Source organism: Acomys russatus, chromosome 13, assembly GCF_903995435.1.
Source record: "Acomys russatus chromosome 13, mAcoRus1.1, whole genome shotgun sequence".
Taxonomy (NCBI): domain Eukaryota; kingdom Metazoa; phylum Chordata; class Mammalia; order Rodentia; family Muridae; genus Acomys; species Acomys russatus.
Genome location: NC_067149.1, coordinates 60,989,320 through 61,011,162, shown reverse-complemented (window position 1 = coordinate 61,011,162; position 21,843 = coordinate 60,989,320). Strand labels below are relative to the sequence as shown.

At 38.2% G+C, this 21,843-nt stretch overlaps 1 protein-coding gene across 6 annotated transcripts in view; it reads left to right on the top strand.

The window, feature by feature from the left end:
- The window catches only part of Lmo3 (LIM domain only 3), a 62,374-nt gene that overhangs the window by 7,768 nt on the left and 32,763 nt on the right, over nt 1-21,843 (top strand). For 5 of the 6 annotated variants that reach the window (XM_051155523.1, XM_051155522.1, XM_051155521.1 and 2 more), the window contains one exon: nt 1,568-1,781. In XM_051155523.1, coding sequence (XP_051011480.1) covers nt 1,576-1,781 — 206 coding nt within the window. In that variant the 5' untranslated portion in view covers nt 1,568-1,575. Of the gene's footprint in view, nt 1-1,354; nt 1,375-1,567; nt 1,782-21,843 lie in introns of those variants that run through there. The other variant, XM_051155524.1, reaches the window with a different exon arrangement.

Genomic DNA, 21,843 nt, shown 5'->3' with positions numbered 1-21,843 from the left:
AAGATCACTCTAACACTATGTTTGTTCATGTGCCAGTGGCAGCTAGAAAACTTACTCAGCTGTGGGCATGCCTTAGTGGTCCTTAGCGGTGTGATTTTTTTTTAAGGCAGGGGAGAGCTGAACTCTTCACCATAGTATATCTGAAGGAAGGAGAGTTTACCTAGCTTGAAGAGAAATAAATCATAAATGCCTCATTTCCCCCTTGAGAAGCTTCCTTAAACACACACATATTTGGTACTTTATATCTCTGTCTATTCAAGTTGAAAACTTTGTATCTAAGAGCGGAAACAAAGTGTTAAAGGGTGATCTGTGGGTTAGAGGTAGAGCCCCTGGTACCAGGTCCACACACCACTGCAATTCAGCTTCCAAGTGTCCCCTTCACTTCTCTGGCTCTCTGTATTATAATCTGTAATACAAGGGAATTGATGATGTCTGCAGTATTTTATAGTGATTCAAATTCATCATTTGGTAAAGATGAAGCTTTGCATAGTTAGTCAGCTTTCCTCTATTCTTTTATTTTATTTTATTTTATTTTTGAGGCTGGGTGTTTGATACCTGGGGAACAATAAAGGAAAAAAATAACCGCAAAAATGAGTATTCCATCAGTTGAAAATATTTCAGTGAAGTTGTAAAATCCACATAAGCCAGATAGATTCCTTGCTTATGAAGAATATTCAGCATTGAAATACAAAAATGTCCCTGTATTTATTATGGCATATGTATACTTTCTATACATAACTGTTTATGGATGACTGTGCATTTTCATATATTGTACACTGTCTTCTATTGTCTCTTCTTTCTCTTATAAAATAAGTGTATGCATGTGGCTATCAACTGCACAGTGCTATTCTTGTCTTTTATTAAAGCTTATATTATATAATCAAATGATAAGTCTTCAATGTAAGCAGTGACTAATATGTATGAAAATAAATATACTTTGTTATTTTAACACGATGAATACTTTGAAATATCAAGAACACGGAATCAAGTATTTGGATGTAAGTACGATAAGACTTAAGGGCTTTTGGGACGGTTGCACTGTGCACTTATCTGTAAACATCCGTACCTCTAAGCAAGGTTCTAAACGTCCCATCCAGATGCATGCTTCCTTCCATCGCAAGCGTGTTAAGCAAATTGTTTAAACAGTTAGGCAAAGCTCAGTTCGCATCCCTGTCAAGCAAGTATCAGTTAGTTTCAGTTGTTTGCTTTGTAGGTTGTCATTCACTCACATGCTCTTCCTGGGGGGACCATTCTGCGTGGAGAGTGGGACACTGTGGAAGTCAGTGAAGGATTTCTAGCCTCCCACGTCCAATGCCAAGGTCCAATGTACAGCATCGGTTCATCACCGCTGCTTATGTGAATGAACTCATCAAGGTTTTCTTATGGATTTTATAAAGTTCAAGGCTTCTTTCCAAAATGTAATATGATTGTAGGACATTCCTCAAAAGGGAAGAAGGAAGGAAGGAAGAAGGATGGAAAACTAAGGAGTGCACAGGTGATGTTAACTCCATTTGTCTTTCTTTCTGTCTTGGAGTCTCAGTACTTCTTTCTCGTTTCTTTTCCCCAGGCATACAAATGCTCTCAGTTCAGCCAGACACCAAGCCGAAAGGTTGTGCTGGCTGCAACCGCAAAATCAAGGACCGGTATCTCCTAAAGGCGCTGGACAAATATTGGCATGAGGACTGCCTGAAGTGCGCCTGCTGCGACTGTCGTTTGGGAGAGGTGGGCTCCACCCTGTACACTAAAGCTAACCTTATCCTTTGTCGCAGAGACTACCTGAGGTAGGAATTATCTTTGCACACCAGTGATGGCTGGATGCCTTTTACAGTACATTTGTAAGTGTATTTTTGCTTGGTTTGTTTGTTTGTTTGACTTCGGTAACTACTGACTGAGGTTCTTAAAAGATGTTACGCTGCCAGCCTTCAAAATGTTGGCCTATATCAAGCAAACTTCTGCTTAAGAGATAGCCAGAAAAAAATCATCTAAAGTGTTTTAAATTGGCTTGCCCTTGTACGAGAGCTCTGACTGAAGAACCAGTCATTCGTTACTCACATTGCAAATGGCATCTAATGCCAAGGAGGAGCCTAGGTGAAAACAATATCTGGGTTGTTTCTTTCATAGAGCATAGGAGACGAAACTGGTTGAGTCTGACAGAGAGATGTGTCCGTTGCTTAGCTAAACGTTTTAGTGCTGTACTTTTAACAAGGTCAATTCTAGTTGGACCAAACAGCCCGGTTATTTAGCTAACCTTCCTATCTCACAAACGTTAAAGGAAATCAGTTTTAAATCCTTACCTTGTGTTTGTTAGTATATTACTGCAGTCGTTTTGAACCTTACACAGGTGTAACTGGGTCTCCTCCCAGCCTCAGATTATCTTATGGAGAATGAAAAGTAAAGACGTCAAGGCTGTTGGGAACAAGTTGCCACCCTCCAAAGTGCAAACATCCAAACAGGGTCAAGGCAGTGTGGGGACCCATGGTCATGATGCCTGAGATTAGCTCAATGCACTTCCCTGCACGTAGTCAACACAGAGATGCTACTCAGGAGAAATTATTTTTTCCAGGGGACTTTGTGACTTGACTTAGCTGCAAATTACTTATCTTAATAAAGTGGGATCTATCAAATTAGAGAAATGATATATGGCATCATTTGGGTCTTCATATTTGATACAATTAATCATTTTTTTCTACCCTGACATCAAGCTATTTATTTTGAATCTTTTTCCTTATGACACAAAAATTTATCAATTGGTAGTAACGTTCTGACCAACCATCTTGGCCATTCCGGGAGATGGTTCTTGGGAAATTTGATCCCTCTTTTCTTACTCTATAATTCAGTCATTTAAAGTCAGATTTTTATCCTAATACATATATATCTTTTGATTAATGGTAGTTGCATAAGGGCAAATCCAGTGTGGTTTTTCCACATTCTGCTTTCTCCCAGTAGCACTGCTCCAGCTTGTGCTTGCAGCCTCCTGGCTAATTATAAGCCCTTGCTACCACTTCCCTGTGCTCCCAGAGCTCAGAAGCACACAAGGTGCCAACAATGGGAAGTGACTCTCAGGAGCCAGGATTTCCCTCATTATGGTGGCAAAACTAATCAGAGTTAACTTACAACATGAATTCTTTCAGAACCCTGCGGTCTTTGAACTTCTCTTCTTTGAAATAAAAAATGTCTCCTGTGCTCATTGTGAATGAGTGCCTCATTTCCAGATAAAGCATTTGTGTTTGCTTTTCATGATCTGACATGTTGCTTTGCAGCTTCGCTTTGTCTGTGCTAACCGATACCCACAGCTTTTTGACTCCCTTTGACTTATATTACGCACAATTTTAGTATTTCAAGGGAATTTAGATTTGCAGTTGCAAACAAGAAGTCTATACAGTTTGGCCTGGAGTAGGTATTTTAATAAGTAAAAAAGATAAGCACTAAGGAAAGTGTAAAGAGTGTTGCCTGAACACTTTGGATATTTCTGAATCAGAAATGTTGAGTTTGCCTATTTTGTGGGTAAAATAGTTTTGCATTTTCAGGGTGTTAGCAGCAGAGAAAGTAGCCTTAGTTTTGTTTTGTTTTCTTCTTCCTTGTGATAGAAAATAGGATATGATGTTAACCTAGCATGTGACTATCTCAAGTAAATGTTCCATCCAAGGGAATTAATCAAGCGTTCCCATATCTGAAGTTTTCATCTTTTTCTAAAAAGTAAAGTGCATGTTCCTTTTCGTGACAAAACTTTCAGTTTCTGCTAGGCTTTAGTTTTAATGTCAGGTAACTTATTATAAAGATATCTTACTCTTTCAAATATGGTCCTGATCACCAATATATTCATTTCTCAAAGAACAATTTCCTCTTAAATTGGTCATTACCACATTAATGGGCAGTTGTTATGTTAACAGCCCAAGGGTTGCTAACATTTCAGGCTAAGTTGGTAACAGCAAGCCTGTTCTTCTTTAAGCTGAAGGTTCGCTACATATAATGTGACTTGGCCAGTTTCATCAATACCTAAAAAGCGTTGAAGTGAAATTAAGAACTGATATGTGGATAATACTGTTGTGTTGTGACTTATAGAATATGCCAGAGATGTAGGACGTTTTATGTGAAAACCATAGGTCTTGATGAGATTGTAAAGACGTGTGTCTCTAAGAAATTAAAATAATTTGATCCTCTATTTTAAATCAACACATATTGTCAAATTTATTCATGAATAAAAGTCTTTGATCTGATATAGCCTTTTACAACTGTTTGTTAGATGCCTACTGTGTGGAATGTAGAATTTGAAACAACAGCTAAAATTTAAAATAAAGGAAGAACATCATTAGGTAATGATGTTTGGATTCTAGCCATTGCTTTCAAACTTGTTTGCAGAAATATGCATAAAGCAGTCAATGGATAATTAAAGTTTCAGAATTAAGACTCTAGGGCTATTAAAATAGTTTATTTCATAGTAAGAATATTTATAGCGTGATTAGTGAACAAATATTTTTCTGTGTCTCTTTTGCTGAGCCTCAAAAATCATTTTGCTTATTTCCCTCTTTGTTAAGAGTATATTCTTTTTGTATTTTTTCACAGTCAATATTTAACCACTTAAATTCTGTTTCAAAATAGTTGTATTTTTTTGATTGTGGATATTATATGATTTTGTTGCAGTATCAAATGAGCCAAAAATAAGTTACATATTGAGATTGTCCCTCTGAGTCACTAGGTACCTAAGGAAAAAAATGCTAAAGAAAACATTGCCCATGCTTATAAATTGTTGCTTATTGCTATTATTATCCTACAGTAGATAATTGTTCATAGCTGCAGAAGAGGGAAATATTTTGTCAATTGTATCTACTGGCCCAATTAACTTTCCCCCTAAAGAAGAAAGACAAACAAACAAACAAAAAGAAACAGTTCATTCCTGGCTATGAGTTTTAGAAGGCTCAGCCTTCTGTGTGACTGGGGTAGTTATCTAATGAAGCTATGCAAGTCCATTGACTACTGACTGCAGGTATTAATAGATACGAAAATATATGAATTTAGATATGCCTTTCTTCAAGACAGTTTTTTAAACCTTTGTGCTACTTTGTCAGTTCTGTTTAAGGAAAAAACAAAACACTAGCAGTTGGTGCAGCTATGGACCGCAGAGTGGGATTGCTCACTTTCTGGAACTGGCCTGCTATGCTGGCTACTCCATTGATCTGTTGCTTTTCTGTGAACAGAGATGTACATATCCAAAGAGACACCATTCACCCATTTGTAGGACCATTTTTCCTCCTCTGGATCTCGTTCCATAAAAATAAAAAAAAGAAAAAAAAAAGAAAGAAAGAAAAAGAATGATTGACTTTTGAAAATTTTCTCTCCTTTCAATGATGTATAGTCTATCTGAGGTCAGATAGTTCTGTGTCAAAAACCCAGAAATGTATTTGTTAAAAATGAGGCCACCACTTCAATATATTCTTTAAAAGATTTAAAAGGTAACTTTATGACAAAATAGATGAAAAGCATCTTTAGACTTTAAGTTGGGGTTTAAAATTGATAGTATCTAAGAATAGTCAGTTGTTGGATAAAAACAGTAACAGTCAGTAGTCACATCTGAGAGATTCAGGATGGCACTGTCACCCCGACTCCATCTTGAAAAATGTGAATAGCCATGTATAGCCAGAGTTTTAGAATTAAGACTTCGCATAAACATTAAATACTCAGAAGTGGCATAAACATCCCAGTTCTTTCCTTTTTGACCTAGAGACCAAAAAAAAAAAAAAAAAAAAGACTATGAGCTCTTACCACTCCATCTTTTGGACAGTTTTTGCTTTGTGTGTGTGTGTGTGTGTGTGTGTGTGTGTGTGTGTGTGTGTGTAAGCTTGCAGATTCCTATGGTGTATGCTAAGCATTAAGTCAACACAGCCTATATCCTATATCTCTTTGAATGGTGTCTTGCCAGAGAGATTATTCAAAGCTCTTTGCTCTGGTGTATGCCATGAAAGCTGCTTGTAGTTGTTTCTATGTGAGAAGCTGTAAACCGTCTTATATAAAATTTAATGCAATTTGCTATTTTTATATGTGAGCATGATTTGTTTGAAATGAAACTACTGGGAAAGAGTGATGTTTTATGTTCCACCAAAGTTGCCAATTAACTAAAATGATTGAAGCTTGCTCTGCTGACTGCAAATTTTACATGCTTTAATATAATAATATAACTCTTAAAGAGAAAATTAAAATAAAATGCTGCACAGAGCATCAATCTAGCTATAACTTTATTTCACACTGATCAAACTTGGTACTTCTAAGTTTTTATGTAAGATTAAATTTATATTGATGCATAATTATAGCCTTAAGTGTAAATGGGAATTATGCCATTGATATGGTCTCATCTGGGAAAGATGAAGCACAGCATCTGTCTTCATGTGAAATAAAGAATTCATCCCTTTCCCCTCACTTTCATCTTCTGAACAGAAAGCAAATGAAAACATTTGCCCTGGAAAGTAGTAAATTATTATTTTTCAAATAACTTTTTATCATCTGAATTTAAAAATAAAGTAAGTTTCTATCTAGATTGAGATACCTTACACATAAACTTTTCCTACAAGTTTCATTTGAGGCTTTTAGGCATTTTACTATCGTCCTAATTTTTAAAATATATGAATGCCTTAGTTGCTCTTAGTATAATGAAATATTTTGATACATGAACGTACTTGATGCCATGGTCTGTTGAAAAAATACTGTTATAACCCTTGCAAGTTAGTTTACATTATTTACAGCTTTACAGAGAACTGTAATTTTTCCATTTTTATTTTATCATAGGAAAATATTACTGAATTCTGGTTTAAACTATATAATAGTTATAGAGCGGTACAATGAAGGGATGATTGTTTCATTTGATATAACACTTTAGAGAAATGTTTCTCTTCTGAGAAAATAACTGGTGGCTCATAGCCGACTTCCTGAGGGACAAGTACACAGAAACTGCCTGTTAAAAAATGTTCCATTTATATATAGAATTTTTCTTTTGGAAATTTATCTATAACCTCTTTCTATTTTTAATTCCACCATTACTCATTTGTAATAAGCCAATACTTACATAATTCATATCATTGACTCATATTTGTTTTTTAATTTTTGTTTTGACTTGTTTTACATACTTTAGCTATTTTCATGGAAAATACCAATTCTCTGAGAATATCAGAAGTACTGCACACTGTATGTGTTTGTGTTTCTTTCATTATTTTACAATGCCCAGAATATCTCAAGGAGGGATTATTTTCATATGGAAGTTGGATAACTAACACATACCTGACTTAGAAAAAAAAATCTGTTTCCACAAGTACATTTTGGATTAAAGGCATCTAGAAGAACTACATTTAAGAATTGCTAAAATGCTTATTTTGCGTTTTATAAATATGTAGAATTCTGGGAAAGAATATCTATTTTTGGTTGCTCTTAGAAAATACCAAAGTAAGCCAGCACTTCATTTATAAACTCACCATTAGCTTCCATTAAGTGACTAATAATACATCTTAATGCTGTGTTTGGACTGCATAAACATAATTTATTAAGGAATCTCATTTCGAAAATATGCTGAAAGTAGTAATTTTGTAAATGGTTTTGATGAATATTTACATTATAAAAATGTATTATGTGGTTCAGTTTTCTGCCTCACATAGAAATTACAGATCCTAAAAATAAGAATTTTAGCCACCTAAATGATCATGGTATTTTTCTTCCTTACTCTGTAAGCCTTCCAAGCCCTCTTTTGGCATTTTGTTTGAAAACGTTTCCGCAGCCCTGGCATAAACAGCAGTTTCATCTCAGCCCCTGACCCCACCCAGTTAGCTGATATGTATCATGTTTATTAAATAACGTTCAAGCATATACATACACAGACACATCTGACAACATCTTAAAAACAAGGGAAGTCGAAATGAAAACAACAATATCTTGTTCTCTTGCTCAAGTTTTTTTTTTAGGGGGGGAGTCATGTGTTATCTGGGTTTCTGTTAGAAGTCACTCACCTCTCCTCTTGTTTCTTCAGTTTTCATGGTGTGTTGAGCTTTGAAACCAGTTAAGTGGCAACACTTGATGCCAGCTAATTTCTTCCTGTTGTAAGCCACAGCACTGATTGCTTGTTACAGGTTATGTTTTTGCTAGTCTAAGGTGAAGACAAATTTCATAATACTGGGTTTATCCCATTTGATGCATTTGACATTTCTCTTTTGATTCCAGTTTTGCCAGCCCATGTGGAGTCTGAGCTGTCGCCTCTAGTTAGAGTTGTATGGTGGGAACACAATTTTCTGAAAACTATATATCTCCTCTGTCAGGTATTTATGCGAGATTCATTTTGAGGGAAGTTTACACTGTGAACCATGAGACATGCATCTGGATATTTTTTTTTTTGTTAGTTTAAACAACTTATTTTTACCTACTTTTTAAATCTCTTATTATTGATGCCAATGGGCAATTTTGCTTGAAAGGAATTGGGATTTAAGAATTTCCATTATGTTTATCAAGCATCCATACTATGCTAACAGACTCCCCACATCAGTAACATGTGCATACGCATGGGCAATTTTTGGTTTTTCTTCTATGTTCATCAAAACTTAAGTTCTCAGCAAGATTTTCATAGTTTTAAATCTTTCTGAATTCCTCTACGCGGCTAGCTTTTTATGATGTAAAATATATCTGACTGCAGGCTTTACAAGTTTCAAATAAAATCACACTTGAGATAAATAACCATCCCGGACTATTAGGATCCTTGATTTGAAGTTGCAAAATTAACATTAAGCTTCATGTATTAAGTTAGACTCTAGTCAGCATGTGTTGTTATGATTCAATTTAATATTAAAAACTCTCCAACTGGGCTACTGGGAAAATAAAAGACTCTTAGGAATCGAAGGATTATTTGCAGAGGAGCACACTAAAGCCATATTTAAGTGAAATTGTTATTACTGGCACAATACAGTGGTGTCCACATTAAACCCATCCTATCAACAAAACAGAAGATCAGTTTTAGCAAACATAAATACCAAATACAAGGAGCACAAGCAAGGGGCACGAAACTTCATAGAGTGTGCTAATGTTAACATTTAATATTAATCTAAATACCAGAGAGAAAAACCAAATCCCCCCTCTCATTAGCAATGAGGACCTCACGAGACAACACAAAGGGAGAAGCTAATTCCAGACACTTTAGGGAATTCATGGTTCCCAGGACTTTGAGACAATGCCATGGTTTTTAATAACAGTTTGAGATGCGTATGGGTCAAATATGAGTATTGTAGTCACCTGTTTTTCAAATCAGCTTTTTATATGTTTTCTCTTAAGAGTTGTTTTTTTTTTTGTTTGTTTTACCTTTGACAAGCTAGCACATGCCTGAAATCCAGCACTTGGTCATTTGGGGCAGGAGAACCAAAAATTGGAGAACAATGTCTACCACAAAAAAAACGCCTGTCCCACAATAAAGTAACAAACTAGAACACTTAAACTTCCTTAAGTAACATCCTTTGATAAAATTCTCACATGTCATAAAAAGAAAGCATACCATATAAAAATTCTATAGGATCTATAAATTGCTCAATAGAAGTGCATTCTCATTAATTATGTCACAATAAGATGGAGTTCGAGGAGTAGACTGTTTCCTGTCCCTACACATAGACACATGGGAACAGAGAGAAAGTGGAAAGAGCTCTCATCCCTGTAACACTGAGGATGATTATGGATAACTATGGGTATGCATGCACGAATAGTAAAAGTGACAAATGCAGTTATATTTTGAGCCTAATTTTAAAACCTAGGAGGATTGCACATTCATGTATTTAATTCTCTTAGAAATACAAACTAATCACTTGAGTATCAATATTTCACTGCTGTATACAATTTATGGAAAATATAATATTCCCACCTGATTTCATATGACACATCGGTACTAAAATATAGTTTTTGATATTTTCTTGTGTGAACAATCAGCTTTTCAGCCTAGGATATTTGTGAAGAAATTAACACTTAATTTTTTCTATAACTAGTAAATATAGGTACAATTCTTGATAAATAACTAAGTAAAACATGTTTTTACTCCATTTATGACCTCCAAAACCAACGTAGGAAATTAGATGTGTATGAATGGGTAAAATTAGAAAATATGAGAGGAAAGTTAGGCTTTATCTGGCCTAGCACGCACAGGGCCCTGTGTTTAGTCCCTAGCATAAAAACAAATATAGAAAAGACAATTTTAGAAAACAGGTTTTAGATACAAATATAGACTTTTAAAAAAGTTTTTGTAAGATAGAAATCTCTAGAAAAGCTGAGGTGCATAGCTGTGTTTTTTAGATTTAGAATGAGGTAGTGGTAAGACTGTGTGTGAGCCATTGCATCTCTTTGCACAGATATTGGCAAGATGTTAATGACAGGTACAATTGACATACTGTAAAATATTTAATATTCTTGTCCTCATTTTCTCACCCAATATATATGATTATTATGGGGTAACAAGGCCCAGGGATATAGTCTTGAAAAAAGAAAAACAACAAACAAAAGTAGCCCCTGTCCTTGTAGAAGTTTTATTCTAATTAGACAAAGTAGGTAATAGGTTATATAGGCATTAGCAACGGTGTGGTAAATAAGGTTGTACAGGGAGCATGTACAATGCATGGTGTGTGTGTGTGTGTGTGTGTGTGTGTGTGTGTGTGCATGCGCGCGCGTACACGTGTGCATACATGCATGTGTGCTCAGGTGTACTGAGTTTGATGTGGTTTTCTCTCTATTTCAAAAAGCTACATAGAACTGGCCTCCTTGAGACAGTGTCTTCAGTTACAGACCTGAAGGAGATGACAGAGCTTAGGAGGGACATGTATCTGAAACACATTCTGAGCATAGGAAAGAGTCAGGAAAAAGACCTTGGAATAGGGATGCATCTGATCATTTTGAGGAACATCAAAGATGCTTGTTGTAGCAAGATGAAGACACACAGAAGTGAAAGGCAAGTGCTCATGAGGACCTCTGCTGTCCCTGTCATGGGAATTTGCCTGTTCAATTCTGAGTGTCCTCTAGGGAAGCTGTATGCTCTGAGCACCACACATCAATACCATTTGGGATAACAGAGTTTATGTACCGAATTAGACGGGAAATTTTGTCACTCTCTCTTTGGGTTTCCATAGTTAAGTAGTAGCTATAAGATATGATCCAAAAAATCCACGAGAATGTGGTAATATGACCATCTGTTAGTAATGCATAGGTTGTTGTGTAATTGTGTTTGATTTTAAGTCAACACCTGTACACATATGTTTGGAAGACAATTGGAACTCCATAGTATTTCAATGCCAAGTCTAAGAAAATATCTGCCACAGTGAGGTGGGGCTGCAAAACATAGTGTTCACCCAGAAAGACAACCACTAGCCAACAGATCAAAACAGATTTGCGATCTTTTTGAACACTCAGGAAATAACAATTATGGAGATGGTGGTTTCTCAAATGTTGTCAGTTTTGAAGTCAGGTATACTGAGTTTGGTGTGTTTTTTACCCTGTTTCAAAAAGAAAAACCTGGTCCTGAGATGTCACTTAGTGGTGACACATTTGCTATGTATGTACAATGCCTCAGCTACACATGTACACACACACATACAAACACAAACACATGAGAAAGAGACAGAGACACAGAGAGAGACAGAGAGACAGAGATGGAGACAGAGAGACAGAGACAGACAGAGAGTAAGGGGAGAAAGATGAGAGGAGTGGGGAAGAGAGGAGGGAGAGAGATAGGAGAGGGGAGAGAGGAGAATAAAATTGAAAAGTTAAATCTAGACTTAAGGAATTAAATAATTTTTAGAGGAAAAAAAAGAACATGTAACCGGACATATCTGTTCTACTCAGCATGCAGAGTGGTAAGCTAGCTTTTAGGCAAGCTGCACTGTTACTGGAAAGAGCCCAGTAAATCACATCTTTTGTACTATGAGAGGAATGTTGAGCAAGTGCTGTCCACAATGGGAGTCATTTCTCACCCTGAACCTACACCTAGTTCACCCATGCTAGGTTCACACTAGGAAGAGATAAGCATTATATTTTAAAACTAAAATATTAATATTTGTTCCTTTTCTAAGTTAAAAAACACTAATATTGTGTATGGGCATTTGGTGCCCATGGGCCTGGTGCCCATTGAGCCAGAAGGTGTGTTGGCTTTCCCTGAAACTGGAGTGTACAGGTGGAGTGTACAGCTATGTGGGTGCTGGGAATAGAATCCAGGTACTCTGGGACAGCAGCTAGTAATCTTAACCAGAGATCCATCTCTCCATCCTGTATATGGATAAACTGTTAGTACTTTCTGGAACTGAAAGAAGTAAGTTAAACTGAATGCAAGTTGAAATGTTTGTGCCTACATATAAATCCAGGTGTTCTTGGGTCCTATTACGATGAACACTGGCTGAGAATCTGGGCTAATATACCTTGAATCTCACAGGATGGCACTGGATGGGACTTGAAACAGTGGCAGCTATATTTCACATCCACAGACAAAAATGATAGCATATACTGTTCCCAAAGCTTGTGTTGGCCCAAGAGCTGTGTAAGAACGGATCATCACTGTCATCCTAAGACCTGGCTACCTTTTCTATGCAGCTTCCCACTGTCCCAGTAGCTGGCTCGCCTCTTATCGCTACCATCTTGTGCATGTTAAGTTGACATTCCTAATCACTTGCAATTACTTTCTTCTAAAGTAGAGGGAATTTAGTTTGACTTTAAGCAGCAGTTGCTTTATCTTGACCCCACAGTTTGCTGATTGCTTAAATAAACTTGTCAGGGGTCGTTATTAAACAAAGGCTGGTTTTGAGAAGACTGGAGGTTCATTTGACTGAACGTGTTAAATGTTCTGTACCGTCGACCAGCAGCAGATAGTTGCAGAGGCCTGCAACAGTTAACTCTAAAGAGATTTTAAAATAATTAAATTTTAAAAAATTGTTTTAGAAATGTATCTACTGATACTCAGAATCTGGTTTTCATCACTCTGGTGTGGTGATGGGGGTTTATCTTAATATATATTTTTTTATTTTTGTTTTATTCGCCGTCTGTTTGTTATTGAGCCAGGGTCTCCTGTATTGCAGGCTGCTCTCAATGTTGCTTTTAACCAAGGATGAACTTGGCCTTAGTTTCCCTTGCCTACACCTCCCTAGTGCTAGGTTACAGGATTGCACCATCAAGCCCAGTTAAAGGAACACTGTAGATCAAATCCAAAGCTTTGTGCTGCCAGAAAAGGGAGCTACTAATTTCTACTAACACATATGCCTGTTGGTTTCTTTTTTGAGAAAGAGTCCCACTCTGGACCCCAGCCTACCCTACAACTCACTATATCGCTGGTGGCTTCCAACTCATAGTTCTCCTCATGCCTCAGCCTCTCCATTTCCTGTATTCTGGAATGATGAGTGTGAGCTAACCCACCAAGCTAATATCTCTAAACGTTAACCACACTTCCTGCATCATTCCTCTGCCGTAGACATTCCCAGGAACAGCAGCATTAATGTGCCTGCTATGAACAACTCGTGGAATTTATTTTATGAGACTATCAATTTATTTTTTAAAAAATTAACTCACACAAATTCTTGCCAGTTCCCCAAACAGCTTGCCTACTAGGCAATGTTAGATCTGATCTTTAGGTTTCAGAGGTATGTTGAGAAAGAATGGTGAACAGCCTAGATTTGAAATTTGATAATTGATTTATCAATGCATTTCCAATACATCCTAGCTGTGTATTCTTTGTGAGGTATTCAAGCCCTTGGGCCTCTGCATACTTACTGGCAGGTAATGGTGATGCGATCTTTCACAGATCTGTTGTGGGATGGCCACGGGAAGAAGTTAAACACACTGACTGACAGCACATTGGCCGCTTCTGTTGCCATGAAGGAAGAATTTCACTGAGTTATGAAGATAAGGTAGTGAGGAAATTAAACATAAAAAGAACATTAAAGAAACAGATTAAGATGAGGTTTAAGAGTGATTAATAATCACAAATATGAAAAGCTGCTACTGTAATAAGATCTTTTGCCGGCTTTTCTTTTACAAAGAAGATGGATGAAGAAATAGCTAAATATCATGTGCACTTGAGGCCACATTAAAAGAAAAAATCCTAACAGTGGAGATTCTTATTAGGACCAATTTGACTCTTTAGAGGGAATTAGTGAAAATTGGATTTCTTCTGTAACCAAAGTGACAGCTTTCTTGGATATCTTATTTTCCCTGACTCTCACTGTTTTAGCATGTGAAAGTCCATGACCTTGTAAAGTATTCTATGTAATGTCCCCTAATGCAGATTTATAAATTTTAGGTTGTTTTTAGGTTTCCTCAACAGTGTTGATTTTTTTTCTCTCATTTTCTTGAATGACAAGGATGCAAGGGTATCAGCATCTTTGTATTGAGCCTTTCATTTTTCACAATGATCTCTAAATATTTTGATGGTGTTCTTTAAAACAATTAAGTGTGCACCTTCCACTTACCTATATGTATTACTCTTGGAAGGCTGGAGAGATAGGTCAGTAGTTAAGAATGCTTGCTGTTCTTGCGGAGGACCATAGTTCGGTTCCTAGCATCCACACTATATGGCTCACCACTGCCTGTAACTCTTAGCTCTAGGGGATCAGCAGCTGCCCCCTTCTCTTCTGGCCTCCACGGGTACTGCATTCATGGCCATCTGTCTGTATGCAGGTATGTACATATGATTAAAACAATCAAAACAAAATCTTAAAAATTGACCAATTATAAAATCTCCATGGCACATTTTAAAATTATGATAGTCATGTTGAAATAAGAGAAAAGTAGAAATTGAAATGAAAATAATTTTAAAGGATCTCTGGGATTTTCTACCCCCAGTTTTGAGGCAACTCCATGTTAGTAGCTTTTAATGCTTGATGGAAAGTTCCTTGGTAATAACATTTTCAGAGAGGGGCAGGCAAATATGAGTGCTTGGAAAAGGCGTGATAAAGGAAAAGCTGTGGTAGCTGTTTGAAAGTGGGAGGCTCCCTGAGTATGAACTAGCAGGTCTTAGTGTGGTCATTTAATATTAAATCAAGCCTTCCTTTCATGAGTGCCATGCTGGTTCTGTTGCTGTACCATAGCCACTGGCAATGCTAATATGAGACAGGGTTCCTCTCTCTCCTCTGCAAGCCCCTCATTCAGGACACAGTGAGATCTGAGACAGATAAATGTGAAAAGAACCCTGTGTACCAAAGCAATGTTTATTGCATGTAATTCATATCATTGTTTGTCTCCTGTAGTGAAAAATACTTGTGTCGTGCTGTTAAAATGCACTCCTGACAGACCAGTGCTTGCTATTATAGGGTCCATTGCTTTAAAAAAAATGAAACACTGACAGAAATACAATTTAAGAAAATTTAACACCAAGGGTAGTCAACCATGTAGGCTACTATTAAGGGGCCAAAACCCAAGGCCAAGGGTTTATTTTTAAAAGAGCCACAGTTTATTTGCTAGTAGTAGGCAAACTTGAAAAAAAAAAAAAAAAGAAAGTCAAACTTGAGTTCCTTGCTCTCTAGTCTGTAGAAAATTAATGAAAGCAACAGTTCAATAAGATTTTATTGCAGAAATGTTTAAGTGAAACAGTTTTAGAATGCTTGGGAATTTTTAAGCAGTTACTTACCACTTAGGAAGCTATAACACTGTCTTGCGTAACAAATTGTTAGCATTGGATCCTAGGCACACCCTGTGATTTTCTTAAAGTGGGTAGTCAGAGCTGGTTAAGCAGTGTCACTTTGCTCATTGCATTTATGTGTGTGTGTGTGTGTGTGTGTGTGTGTGTGTGTGTGTGTGTGTGTGCAGGTTATAAATGCCTTTGAGATTGACAGCCCAGCTGTACTCACAGTTACTACAGTCTCAAATGTAAGCCACTGTCCAAGTAGCCTCCCGGGACCAGGACAATAGAATACATTGGGTGGAAAACAAGACTTTAGAGAAGAAAGTCACCAAAGACAAGATGCAAGGAGCCGTGCTGCCTATTTGCAGGAGGATGGAGTGTGTTCTAGGGAATAAACTGCTACTGATGATAATATTGCATGTGTTCTCAAGCCACCACAGGATACTATTATTAGAGAAAAACATGGATTTAGATGAAATGCATTATTTAATTTTACCATTTTACAAACTAATCTGTCACCCAGTAATATTTGAAACCAAGTGGTATGTATCATGTGTCCTTTGTGAAGAAGGTTACAAAAGCATGCCATTGCCAGAGCCACACGGGGATAAGCTTGAGTACCAAAGAAGTAGAAAGAAGAAGTGTATATGCGTGTGTGTGTGTGTGTGTTTGCTGGGGCTATCAAGATACATGTATCCTGAGTTCTCTATCTTGTTGGCAGAGTCTTACTGGCATACCCATTAATAAAGCTTGTGAGGTAACTGTGCCTGCTAAAATTGGACATCCAGAGATGTATAATATTTTTTCAGATATTCCTTTAAATTTAGTGGTCCTGACTCTAACAGTACCACACAAGATTTTTTAATCATTGCTATAGAAATGTTTGTGTTCACTGTGTGTGCTGTATGTGTGTGTACCTGTGTGCATGCAAGGGTATTATTCATCCACACATAATCATGTAGAGGCCAGAGAACTTTAACTGTCTTCTTCTAGCATTCTTGCTTACTTTATTTTCTGAGGAAATATCTCCCTCTACCTGATCCTAATGCTCAATATTTGGCCAGAGCAGGCAGTCAGCAAGCACAAGGAATGCTCCAGTGCCTGCCTCCCAGTGCTGGAACTCCAGGCTGTAACGGGTCCTCCAAGTCATCTCCTCAGTCTTGGGTAGGCTACAGAACATTTTAGCAAATATCTCCAAAATTCTGTCTAAGGGCCATTCTTGTAGAAAGTTTAAAAATTATTTCTATCTTAGTGTATGACTACGTGTGTAAGTGTTTGTATGTGTGTAGGTGTTCATGCGTCTGTGCGCTTGGGTGTCTGGAGGTCAGAGCACTGCTTCAGGTGTCTCTTTCACTCTTTACAACCTGGTGCTGACCAACCCAGTTATCCTGTCAACCTCTTAGCACTGACACTACAGACGTATACTACCAAGGGGATGCCACGTCCATGTGCTTGCACGGCACACAATGTCAAGCAAGTCACTGCTCCAGCACTACTGTAGACATTGTTTTCAATATCATACAATAGCCTAAAAAAATCAGTGGTGACAAGTCTATCAAACCTGAGAATCAGATAGGGTCCTGGACCTGTCAATCATTACATGACACTTTGCATTAGGTGTTGTGAATCATAAATTTGTTAGCACTTTCTTCTTTCCTTTGTCTTCCAGGAATCTCAGGTCAAATTACTTTCCATCGCCAATTCAGAAATGATAGATTTATGTTCTTCGGGGTTTCCTTTTCACTTACCCCCCCACACACATACACACACATATATATATATGTACATATACATATATGTAAATTCAGATTATATATTATATATTATGCTATTAACTATATATTATATAATTATATATTATGCTATTTATTATATATTATATAGTTATATTATGTATAATATAATATATAATCTGAATTGTGCTATGTAGAGATGTTTATATTCTTTAAGTCTTGTTTCTAAGATCATTCAAATGAACTCATTTACATACAGGCATAGTCTTATATCCTCTGCCTCACCCAATCAGCAGCTCTTACGTCGGTAGCTCCAATTGGTTCCCGACAAGGTGGGATGCATACGTCAGAGCAAAGCGCGGCCCACAAGCCAAATAAGGACTTGTTTACCAGGAGCAGAATTGCAAGTCATTTTGCCTGGCAGGTTGCCAGGCGCCATCTTAGTGAGGGCGATAGCTTCAGCTTCCCACAGTTCCCCCTTTTTTATTTTAAAACGCAACAGGCGGGAGTAGAGGTCTGATCTCCAGTAGTCAAAATGGGAGATTGTAATGGCCCAGCCAAACCCCACTCAGGGAGTCTGGCTTGGCCACACCCAACCCAGTGCCTTTTTCCTGGAGACGGGGTCTGGGACACTAACCCGTATGCAATCAAACATGCTCCTCAGGATGACGCTGGTCTTCATGCAGCGCCATCCCCGCAGTGCTAAGCCTCGCATCCTGAGCATGACGATCTGGGGGACTGCTCATAGATCCTTCATATAACCAAGCCAAATCTGTGGAGATTGGCCACCCTCTAGGGTTGCCAAAGTTTGGACAACCATGGCATTTGCTCTTTGTTGTTGAATGCGCAATCAGCATATAAATCAGAATGCTAAGCAGCCGATAAGAATGAGGCACAGGCCCAATGCCCCCGTGCCTGCCCACTCCTGGAGACGGCCCATGGCTTAAGCAATCCAATGTGAAAGGCCAGCAGCCATGGCGAGTTCAACCCTCATGGAACCGATGCGAACAACTGAAGTCCTCAATTCCTTTAGTAGGAGTCCAAACTCTCCAGTCCAACTACCTGCAAGATACCTAGACAATTGTCTGGACAAGTTAGCAGAATGGGACATGTTATTAAAGGGGATAGATGTTACACAGAGACCCGAATACTTCCATTGACATCCAAGTTGGGCTATCTCGGCGAGCACATCCACCTGGTCTTGCAGCAGGTCCACACACTGATTAAGTAACATAATGCCTGCTCTCAGGTAGGAGTTGATAACCATAAAAAGGAATGGAGGCCAAACGCACACAGGTGTGGGCTTAAAGGCAATATTCTTGCCAGGGGAGAAAACCTTAGTACTTGTTTCAACCATTTTACTTTCTGTTTCACTTCGTCCTCTACCGGGAGCCTTATTGCTCGTACTGAGTCTTTATAGTCCTACCTGGAACCTTCTAGTCTCTGTATCCGAGAACTTAGCTTGTCCCTCACTTACCAGGGAACTTACCAGTCGACTGCCCTGACCACCAGGAGTTTTGAACGCTCGTAAAGGACAAGGTCCCTGTACGGGCCACCACTTGCCGCGACCCTTCCGACCAGCGGAAAATAAGGACACGACCCAAGCGTTCTTCTCCAGGAGGTTTATTCAGGAATTTTCAGCAAGCTTCTTCTCCTCTACCCCAGCGCCCCTCTTATATCCTCTGCCTCACCCAATCAGCAGCTCTTATGTCGGTAGCTCCAATTGGTTCCCGACAAGGCGGGATGCATACGTCAGAGCAAAGCGCGGCCCACAACCCAAATAAGGACTTGTTTACCAGGAGCAGAATTGCAAGTCATTTTGCCTGGCAGGTTGCCAGGTGCCATCTTAGCGAGGGCGATAGCTTCAGCTTCCCACAGCATAGCTGAACTACAATGAAACAAAGTAGAGTTTCTGGAAGTACATATAGCTGAGGGAGATGAATCTAGGGGCAAGAAGAGTGTGATAAAAGGAATTCTCCAAATGTTAAACATTAATCAAAATACAGATGAAAGTGAAGGGTATTTGGAAAACATATTGGGTACATTTGAACTCACCCTGTATAATATAAAGACCAGAATGCATAAAACTTTTGGAGTTCATTTGTGTTTATAACATATGATCAATTTATTATGAAGTTGATTCATCCTAAAAAGCAAACACATACATTGATACCTTAAAGCAGCAATCAATAACTTGCTTTCTAAAATGATTTTTTAACGTAAATGAAAATGAATTATTTAGCTCATAGAGGTAGGAGCCAGGGATTGCATACAAATACCTTTAGGTGCAAGAGGATATATGTGGTAGATCAGGCCTCTCATACCTCCCTAGAGGTGCAGCCATGACTCAAGTCTAGCAGGCTGTGTTACTATAGGCCTAAAGTTGCACATACCTGGAAAAACTGTGTTTCTTTATCTAAACCTATAATGGAGTCTCTTAAAATTAAGATGATGGTGGTGATTCATGGGTAGCTTGCAGGTGACCTCTTGTCTTGAATTCTAATTCAAGTTTCAATACTGTTCATACTTTTAAAAATCTGTACAATGGATTTGTGTTTGAAAATGCTTGTAGCATCCTGAATGCTTGAAAGGGGAATCACCACCCTCGGCACCATGTCCCATGGGTACTTCTGTGTCTGCATCTCCTCAGAGTTTAGTGAAGCAGGGAGTTCTGGTTCTGCTTGTGAGGTTTGGGTGGCTCCTTCTAAGACCAAAGTATTCCTTGCCTCTTCCCATCCTTGCGGTAGGCAGTACAGTTTCCCCAGAATTAAGGGAAATATTTTCAGCCAAAGGTCAGACTGTGAAGCTATGCTCATCCCAGCAGGCCTCCCTATCCTAAAATCACCGGTCACTGTGTTTTCCTGATTGCTTTTTCTGTTGCTGTGACAAAAAACAACTCGGAAAAGAAAGGGTTTATTTCAGCTTATAGCTCACTATCCAACATAAAGAAAAGTCCAGGCAGGAACCCAGCGGCAGGAACCACAGCAGAGATCATGAAGGAGTGCTGCTTATGGTTTTTTTTTTTTTTTTTTTTTTTTTTTTTTTTTTTTTTCTCTATGGCTCATTCTGCTTATTTGTTTATATAACGCAGGGCCAAGTGCCCATGGCTGGTTCTGCCCATCATAGGCTAGACCATCATACATTAACCACTAATCAAGAATACACTGCACAGAACTGCCTACAGGCCGGTCTGAAAAAACTATTTTTTTTTTCCGTTGAGGTTCTCAGATGACTCTGGCTTGTGTCAAGTTGATGAGAATTTAACCAGAAAAAAAGCGCGCTCAAAGCTTGCTATTATGTCACCCTGTGACTCCAACCCTTGGGCCTTGGGAGGCTCAAGAGAATGACCTTGAGCTGAAGCTAGCTTGTGCTTCTTAGCAATCCCTGTCCTTAAATAAAGGGGGAAAGGGACACAAATCTGATAATAAAAAAGAAAGAGGAGAGTAAAAAGAAAGGAAGAAAAAAGGAGGAAGAAGGAAGAGGAGGAAAAGGATACCGAAAGGATACCATTACCATACTTTCTGCCAATTTTCTCTAAACGTGTTTTATTTTTATTTTTTTTTCTTTTATCTGTATGTTGGTCTACTGGTGCCTACACACGTCCCCAGTAAATGTTTCTCCAACTTCAATGTCCTTGTCAGGAACCTTCTCACATTTACAATTTGTGGCAAGATACTTTTTAAAAAAATCAAAGCATTGCCTTATTTGAGGTTCAACCATTGCTTCAACTATAACTTGCCTCTAATTTGAGTCAGTTTTCCTTTCAACTGTCAGCAGAGGCAAGGTACCATGACTCTTTCCTGTCCCATATTCTGCAAAGCCAAGAGAAACCCATGTAAAGACATCTTCACTCACTAGTTTAAGAAAATGTTTCCTGCAACAGAACTCACCCACTCTCATATGCCTCACCTTTTACCCCTTCTCCTTGATGCATTTTCCTTCCTGTCATGATTCTGGATGATTTTAATCAATACAGCCCATGCAACAGAAACCAAGCCCTAGTTTGTTGAATCTTTCTGGTATGCTGAATATCAGCTCTTCATCTCAGGATCATATACAGTGTCTTGTTATCACACAAAATATTTCATCTCACAACTTTATAGTCAACATCGGCGTCCCATCTTAATTGTCTTATATCTAATCCCTGACTTCAACACTCAGCTGCCCCGTTACATGTGTTCTTTTTCCTTTTTTTCCAATTCAGCCAAATATTTCAGACTCCTGGCCTTTCCTGCCTGCTGGAAACTCACCTGTTGATCATGCTGGTCTCAGCCTTCAAACCTCATACCTTGTATCTTGTCCATCTTCCAATAAAGAGCTCACTGAAGATACAGTCTGGAAAGTGGGCACAAGTATAGCAGTCCCCTTGTATGTTTTTATATCTATCTCTAAACGCTACTAAAATCAACCCAGGAATATGTAGACTGACACTTTTTGTCAGGTTTTATATGCATCTTCCTCCTGCCACCACTCATCTCTTTTTCATACATCAACAACTGCTTTCATCACATTCAT